Source organism: Octopus bimaculoides, chromosome 2 (genome assembly GCF_001194135.2).
Source record: "Octopus bimaculoides isolate UCB-OBI-ISO-001 chromosome 2, ASM119413v2, whole genome shotgun sequence".
Lineage (NCBI taxonomy): Eukaryota > Metazoa > Mollusca > Cephalopoda > Octopoda > Octopodidae > Octopus > Octopus bimaculoides.
In genome coordinates, this window is record NC_068982.1 from 100,084,272 (window position 1) to 100,093,706 (window position 9,435).

Here is a 9,435-nt window from a genome sequence, read left to right on the forward strand (position 1 = left end):
GCTCACGTTTTGGTATGTTACTATATTTCATGTTGAGAACAATTTAGGTCTCAATAGACACAAGATGTGATCTATTTCTAGCGCATTAATTGTCCACGTTAGTGGTCAACGTTATTTTTTTAAAATGTACCTTAATCCCCTGAGATTGCAGATACTATTTCTGAATCTCTTTGATTCTTTAGATGTGCTGGCCTCCTGATAATTAATCGATATTAATTAATATATGATTAATTACCAAATTTTATAATAATAATATCATCATCATCATCATCATCATTGTTTAACGTCCGCTTTCCATGCTAGCATGGGTTGGACGATTTGACTGAGGACTGGTGCAACCGGATGGCTACACCAGGCTCACCATTAAGTAAAGTGGTATGAGTAACGAATATATATTTATTTAACCACGTGACTTCCATAGGGCTACACCCATTTCACAGCCTTCTTCATGTAGTATTAGATTCAGTATTGAAGAAATTTTGCACACATATTTGCATTAGTGTGTACACTCATCATTATACAATCGAATATTCATAAAGAAAACTAGCATACATGTTAATGCAAACATGTACACATAATTTCTTCCATACTGAAATTAATACTACATGAAGAAGGTTGCAACTAAATCAGTAATTGCAGGTTACACCTGGGTCTCAGCATTTGGTAGCCACCAGCCTCAGCACTGTAGCCACTTGCTGCAGGTACTTGCACAGCTGGTTATGCCTCATGCATTCTGGTCATAAGATATAGTCGGCCTACGCATTGGCTGCAATGCACTTATCATACTGCAATCAGGATGTTTAAGCTGCAACAGCAACTTCTGCTCATCACTAACTGGTGCTTGTGAGTCAAATTATGTGGCATCACATCCTTCAATTTTGGTGATTCTGAAACTACAACCAGTATTGATTTTAACAGAAGAATGAAAGGCATATTAACAGTTTGTGTAGGAAAATGAAACTACTTTCTACTTTTTTAAAACCATCCCTACTGCCATACAAAAATAAGACTTGAGAGACAAAGCCTAAGAATATTCAATTTACATTCCTATGAAATAGCCTGAATTATAACAGAAGGACCCTGTTTTTTGCTGACAGGAAAATATTAATAATAAATGCCCTCTTATACTATTCTGAAGAACTTTTATTCTTGAAACGAATAATTATTAAAGTTCTTTCATAAAGAGCTCCAACATGTGTTAATTAAACTAGATCTCTAACTCCAATACTCACACTTCGCTTCTTTATTCTCAACCAAATACATCCATCCATTTTTATATCTGCCTACCCAGTCTACATCTACAAAAATCCAGATGCTTCTTTGGCTTTCTCCACCACATTTAAATAAAAAGTAAAGACTCCCTTCAGTTATGAATGGCTATGGGATTGCACCTACAAAGTTTCATTCTAAGGCACAAGTCCAAACAAGGTTGTTTATGGAAACCAGCAATCACCCATGCATACCAACCTCCCCTCTCCAAATCACTGATGTTATCCAAGGGAAAGGCAAAATGCCAATACAACTTAGCACCAGTGATGTTGCAACTCATTTCTACAGCTGAGTGAACTGGAGCAATGTGAAATAAAGTGTCTTGCTCAAGGATACAACACACAGCCCGGTCCAGGAATCAAACTCACTACCTCATTATTGTGAGCCCAACGTTCTAACCAGAGCTATATGCCTTCACCACTCTTAAATAATCCCCCAGATATTCAGGTACATATCAAATGCATCAAATTAATCTAACCTTCTTCACATAACCCAATCATTATGAGACTCTCCCCATGTTAGGAGTCTGGACACATCGCTTGTTGGACACAAAGAAAATCAACATACCAGCTGAACCTTGAGTAGAGTGCTATCATTATGATCTCTTTCAATATCTGATTGGTTGGTTGCATTAAGCATTGATTTGTCTGAAAAATATGGGTTTAAGGAGAAATTCATGATGAAGATTCACTTTAAGCATATCAGATAAATATTTTTTGAACAGATAAAATTTCCAAGAGGATAAAATGGAGACTGGCAGTGAAGCAATAGCTGTTTAGAAAAAAAAGCTTAAATTATCAATATTGCTAGTGTACAAAGAAATACATAGTGAGTCTATGTTTAAATATTTCTTAGCTTCACAATAGTTTCGAGAAATCATGTCAATATCTGATCTCATATTATCTCCAACAGACATTTTGTGAAATAAAGTGGAAAAACAAGTGGACTTATTTTATTAAAGAAACTAAGGATGACCATCAAAGAAGGTTGCTGTCCTAAATATCTCCCCTCCTTGTGGCCCACAAATATACCTTACTTGACTAACATTACTTATGTTATTAACCTAGAAAGAGGTGAATGGCAAAGTTTATCACCAAGTGATTTAAATGCAAAACAATGATAAATTTGTAGAGATATTATAAAGCATCCATGTACTTCTGTTCTGATATACAGGGAATAATACAAAGAAAATTGGTCAAATCCTGATGAAAAGCTTGTTGAAAACACAAACTGTTGGGCTTGAGAAAAGAAATCAGTCACTTCCCCAATGTTTGCCTTCAGCCTAAATTGTAGTTTTTGTATATATACTAGCATTAATATTTTCAAAGCAACCAAAACCAGCCAGAAAATGATGTCTTTGTACACATTTAATCTGTAGTCATTGCAAAACAAGATAGAAAACTATAGATCTCAACTTAAACCTTAATCCACCTAATCAGAATAAACGAAACTAAAATATAGCCTTCAAAAAAAAAAAACTTCTAAAGAGGCATAAATATTTATCGAAGAATATGATGAAATAATAAAAACGCTAGCATTCCTATAATTTTAGAAGTTATGTGAAATCTTGATTTCATACTGTAAGTACAAGCTGTTTCCCAACTCAACCATTTTTGTTCTTTTGACAGTACCACGGTCATCTGTATTCTTGTCAATCTAAACATAATTAAATACTACAGAAGACAGAGCTCGGTGCTGTGACAATATAATCAATAAATATTGTATTATGTTGCAGTGCTGAGGTGAAACCACCTGGAGAATGCAACACGAGTCTAATTCAGTATATCCTTCTTAGAAGATGGATAATCCCACCCTTCACAAAGTCAGTATAGATAATCCCCCAGCAATGACTATATACATCTGATTAAGAAAATTTTAAACAAGTAACTGTCACAAATTCACAAATTAAATATGCTATTATATAAAGAAAGAAAAATAGTGTTGTGTGATTCATTGAAATATAACATTGACAAAGCAATTTATGAGAAATGGACAAAATGTAATTATTTCCACAAAATGAAAATACTTTTATTGTATTTTTTTGTTGTTGTATACCTTAGTATGATATTATTAAATACGTGCTGGAATCTGTACTAAGTAGGTGTAATAAAATCTCAAGACCTAGGACACACCAACATCAACATCTTCCACCGCCTGATAACGTGGTTTTAATAAATATGCTAAGGAATCACATATGCAAAGGTCATATAACTCTGAGATGCATAGTCAAACACAACTGAAAGGTACCCCCCTCTCTCTCTCTCTCTCTCTCTCCATCACACAAACAGACATGCACTTTAGAACTATGGTTGCTACATGTGCAATATATATAAAGAAGGAGAAAGTGTAATGGCAAAAGCAATTATATATATTTTTTCTTTTGCTGATCCAATGAAAAAAGAAAACCAACAGAATTGTACTTTAAAACTTCAGTGCTTCGATATTGATCAACATATAATATTTTTAAAATTTATTGATAAAATATTGGTGGTTCGACAGTGTGATTACTTCTCAAACTATTTCTAATCATTAAAAACAAACACTCACACATGTCATTGAATTATTCTCTTTGAGTTATCTTCAAACTAACAGTTTCTATCTGTAAACAGTTGATGATAATTAGAATATAATTTACACACACACACACATATATATATATGGACCAGTGCCCCTAGACTGGCTCTTGTGCGGGTGGCACATAAAAGACACCATTTTGAGCGTGGCCGTTGCCAGTACCGCCTGACTGGCCCTCGTGCACGTGACACGTAAAAGCACCCACTACACTCTCGGAGTGGTTGGCATTAGGAAGGGCATCCAGCTGTAGAAACTCTGCCAAATTAGATTGGAGCCTGGTGTTGCCATCTGGTTTCACCAGTCCTCAGTCAAATCGTCCAACCCATGCTAGCATGGAAAGCGGACGTTAAACGATGATGATGATGATGATAATGATGTGTTTATAGGCAAATGAATCAAAATCTAACTGAATGTGATGGAGAGAAAAAGGGAAGAGGTAGAAATATGTTAAAGAGATTATCATCATTACCAAATATATTTGTTGGGGGTGGATATACACCTTTGTTTTGATATCATGTACTGGTTGTAAACAAGCAAGTGTGGCTGTGTGGTAAGAAACTTGCTTCCCAAATACACGGTTCCAGGTTCAGTCCCACTGCATGACACCTTGGGCAAGTGTCTTCTACTATAGCCTTGGGCTGACCAAAGCCTTGTGAGTGGATTTTGTGGATGGAAACTGTAAGAAGCCTGTCATGTATATATATATATGTATATTTATTTGCGTGTCTGTGTTTGTCACTCCACCATCACTTGAGAACGGATGTTGGTGTATTTACGTCCCCATAATCAGCAGTTCAGCAAAAGAGACTGATAGAATAAGTACTAAGCTTACAAAGAATAAGTCCTGAGATTGATTCGTTCGACTAAAGGCAGTGCTCCAGCATGACCGCAGTCAAATGACTGAAACAAGTAAAAGAATAAAATCATCAACAGTATATAAGCAAAGTTGTTCATTTCCAGCCTTCTGCAAAAAACATGTCTAGCCATAGGAAAATACTACCCTGCCTAGAAAGGGGTTAGGGTTAGCAACAGGAAGGGCATCTGGCTGTAGAAAATCTGCTGCAACAAAAATTCTGTCTCATCCATACAAGCATAGAAAAGTGGAAGTTAACTGATGAGGATGATGATGATGACTACAAATATAATTAAATTTTCATGTCCACTAATTTAGATAAAGCCTGACAGCATGACATAAATAATTCATCAAATGTATATTAAAATTGTTTATTATAGTTGAAAAGAAAAACATAAAAAAAAAAGAATAGGACAAAAATCTCAACTATTTTAATATTTTAAATATCTTTTTGCGACTGCTTATTCATCATCATCATCATTTATCATCTGTTGTCCATGCTGGCATGGGTTGGACAGTTTTACCAGGCTGGCATGCTAGAAGTATTCACCAGTTCAATTTGGCATGGTTTTCTATGGTTGGATGCCCTTCCTAATGCCAACGACTCCGAGAGTCCATTGGGTGCTTTTATGTGCCACTTGCATGACACCAGGGTGCTTTTATATAAGGCGTGATCATTACGAGCATCGCCTTCCTGGCACTCGTGCCAGTGGCACATGAAAAGACATCCGAGCGAGGTCACTGCCAGTGCCGCTGGACTGGCTCCTGTGCAGGTGGCATGTAAAATATACCATTCTGAGCATGTCCGTTGCCAGTACCGCTTGACTGGCCTTCGTACCGGTGGCACGTAAAAACACCCACTACACTCTCGGAGTGGTTAGCGTTAGGAAGGGCATCCAGCTGTATCAGATTGGAGCCTGGGTTAGCCATCTGGTTTACCAGTCCTCAGTCAAATCGTCCAACCCATTCTACCATGGAAAGTGGACGTTTGATGATGATGATGATGATGATGATGATATATATATATATATATATACATCTATACAAGTTTGAGGAGGGTATTGGATTTAACCAAACCCAAAAGGATACAGGTAATATCGAGTAAGTGCACCATTCAAATGAACACAAGCAAAATACCTCGGACACAATATGGCATATATTCACCTCCGCTATCTCAGCCTTTGCTGCAGCAACTATTCCCGGATTATTCCCACAAGGATTACTTTACACGGATACTTACTAATGGAATGAAACTACACTCCAAATACTATTCTCTCTTTCTTTCTTTTTTCAGCACATCACACTCACTATCACTTCATACTAAAACTCTCCGCTTATGAATATAATAATCGATTCCTTTACCCTTTCTGTCTCCAATGAAGGGAAGTACTGGATCTTCCCAGAAACAGCTGTAAGACTCTATCCATAAAATTATATTTCCAACCTTACCATTGCTCTCTTTATCCTTTATATATTTATATATATACATCTATATATATATACACACATATATCTATTTATCTGTACATATAAATATATATGCATATATCTCTACAAGTACAAGAGATACAGAGAAGAAGTTCAACTCAGGCAGACTACGATTGGCGTATACATATACGGATTTAATATGATAGAATCGTCTGAAATATATATTAATACATTCAGAATATAAAGATATAGAAATATAAAAATATATATGAATGTTAAAAATATGCAAGGACAAATAAATATATAGACATATAAATATAATAGTGTATAGATAAAAATATAGATAAGAATAATGAAATATAGAAAGACATTTCTTTTTAAAAATTCAAAATAAATTATGGAATGGAGGGAGTAATAGATGTTTAAAAAGAGTTTTTGGTACCATATTTAAAGGAAATGAAGTATTCCTACGATCATTTCTTGAGTTCATTCAAATAGTACGTTTGAATCTTACAATGATTCACTTCCAAGGAATGCCCCCATCATCATCTAAAGAAAATTTACAATTATACATATATCTATATATGTATATATATAAATATATATATACATATATATATATGTGTGTATGTATGTATGTATGTATGTATGTATATATAGAAGTCCCCTGGTAGCTTGTTCAATCAAAGCAGTGGTTCTCAATGAATTTTTCCCCATGGACCCCTCTGACTCCTATTTTACTCTACTGGATCCTCATAGATATTCAATGTTTTAAAAATCCTATTACACTTCTATAATTATTATCAGGAATTCATCATCATCCTCATTATTTAATGTCCGTTGTCCATGCTGGCATGGGTTGAACAGTTTGACCAGGGCTGGCAAGCTGGAAGGCTGCACCAGACTCCAGTCTGATTTGGCATGGCTTCTATGACTGGATGCCCTTCCTAACACCAACCACTCTGAGAGTGTAATGGGTACTTTTACATGCCCCTGGCATGGGTGCCATTTGCATAACATAGGTATCTGCCACGACTGCAATTTTACTTGGATTGATGAGTCTTCTTTTCAAGCACAACATAATGCCAAAGGTCTGTCACTGCTTCTGTGAGATTCAATACTCAAAAGGAGCTTTTCATGTGCCACTGGCATCGGTCACTTTGCCTCTATGAGGCCCAACACTCAAAAGGTGCTTTTTACCTGCCACCAGCACAGGTGCCACTTACATGACACCAGCATCAGCCACATTGGTGGGTCTCCTCAAACACAGCATATCGCCAAAGGTCTTGGTCATTAGTCATTGCCTCTGTGAGGCCCAAAGTTCAAAGATCATGCTTCACCACCTTGTCCCATGCCTTCCTGGGTCAACCTCTACCACGGGTTCCATCCACAGTTAGAGATCAGCACTTTCTTACACAGTTGTCCTTGTCCATATGCATCACATGACCATACCAGTGCAGTTGTCTCTCTTGCATACCACACCTGATGCCTCTTATGCCTAACTTTTCTCTCAAGATGCTTACACTGTAACAAACATGCACACTGACACCGCACATCCAGAGAAGAATATAGGCTTCATTTCTTTCAAGCCTCTGCATGTCTTCCGCTGTCAGAGTCCATGTTTCACTGCTGTGTAGCATAGCTGTTTGCACACAGTCATCATACAATCTGCTTTTCACTCTGAGGGAGAGGCCCTTTGTCGCCAGCAGAGTTAAGAGCTCTCTGAAATTTGCCCAGCCTAATCTTATTCTCACAGCTACACTCTCAGCATCCACTTCTCACTTGGTTACCTAGATAACAGAAGCTATCTACTACCTCTAGCTTACCCCACTGGAGTTTCTTATGGAGTTTTTACCTACGCTTTCCCACAGAGCCATGTATCTGAAGGGATTTGTGATTTGTCTGCCTTCCTACTTACTAAGACTTTGGTTTTTGCAAAGTTAACACTAAGGCCATTTGATTCTAGATCTTGCTTCCATATCTGAAACTTCTTCTCCAGTTCTGGTAGTAATTCAGCTATAAGAACAAGGTCATCAACATAGAGGAGCCCCCAGGGACAGCCTGTCTTAAATTCCTCTGTTACTGCTTGGAGGACTATGATGAACAAGAGGGGGCTGAGGATCGATCCTTGCTGTGGCACTCAGCAAGCTATCCCACAGGAATTCCCAGTTGCCCTCTATGTCACAAGTCTGTAGTTCCTCCTCCCTAACATCAAATTTCTCAGGTAGAATATCCCTAAATCTCTGACCATATGAAGGGTCCGTAAGCTTCCAAATCTATCCTTTCTAGATTGGTCTGCTTCTTGGTATCATTCTGGTCTGGATTCTAAAGTCACTAATGTCTAGTCTATGCTGGGGGGTACATTCTTCATCAGGAAGGGTCTTTGTTTTTAAGAGCAACCATGCATCCAACTTTCTAGCGAGAATGTAATCGATCTGGCTAGCATAATCATCTGATTGGTAGGTTATCAGGTGGCTGGCTGGCTTCCAGAAGTTGGTGGTGTAGGTCAATAGGTTATTTGCATCACAGAACTCCAGTAGCCTTGTTCCCTTTTCATTTCAGGATCTAATTCCACAGCCCCCGTCTGACATGCCCATTGAAATCCCCAGCCATGAAGATGAGATCATTGTCACTCACCTTTGAGGTAGCCTGCAGAAGAATATCATAAAACTGGTCCACTTGTGTGGCATAGGCAGAGATAACTGTTGCTATACTAACCTGAGCTTAAGTACTCTGTTGCACACTTTGACTACCTCTATGACTTTATCCACCCATTTCTCTGCAAGAGGTATACCCACACCACCTCCCCCATTGCTGTTACTTTTCCAGGTTTTATACCGATGTGTCTTGCCTCTGAGGAACATGGCTGAAGCTCCTCTCCACCTTACCTCTTGGATGCAACATACATCAACACGCCTCCATTCAATCATCTCAACAATCTTGCTAGACCTACCTTTCAATGTGCCTACACTGACAGTGCCGACTCTGAAAACTGGGAAAGGGACATGAGAGGGAACATGGAAAGGAGAGATGGAATTTAGCACCTGAAAAGAAGGTTTCAATGATCGTTTGATAACTGACATGTCACATCAGTTGTTCTCACTTTAACTTACCATCATTCAAACATGTTAAAATTGTTGCCCCTATTGGGGGTGAGTGTAATGCAAGCAAACATAAATAGGTTAATGTTTAAATTAAGTAAATGAGCTGTTATTGGGTAGTCCATTACATATAGAGAGAAAGAAGTAGGTGGTTTGTCAATTTACAAAGTAACACATCTTTTGGTACATGCAGTAGTGTGGATGATTGGT

General features: G+C 37.6%; 1 protein-coding gene across 2 annotated transcripts in view; it reads right to left on the reverse strand.

Annotated features, from left to right (window-relative positions):
• Nucleotides 1–9,435, reverse strand: part of LOC106868825 (solute carrier family 23 member 1) — a 44,182-nt gene that overhangs the window by 25,042 nt on the left and 9,705 nt on the right. The window contains exon 2 of one of the 2 annotated variants that reach the window (XM_014914251.2): nt 1,837–1,916. The exons of the other annotated variant lie outside the window; for it this stretch is intronic. Coding sequence (XP_014769737.1) covers nt 1,837–1,916 — 80 coding nt within the window. The remainder of the gene's footprint in view (nt 1–1,836; nt 1,917–9,435) is intronic. 2 annotated transcript variants of the gene reach the window in all.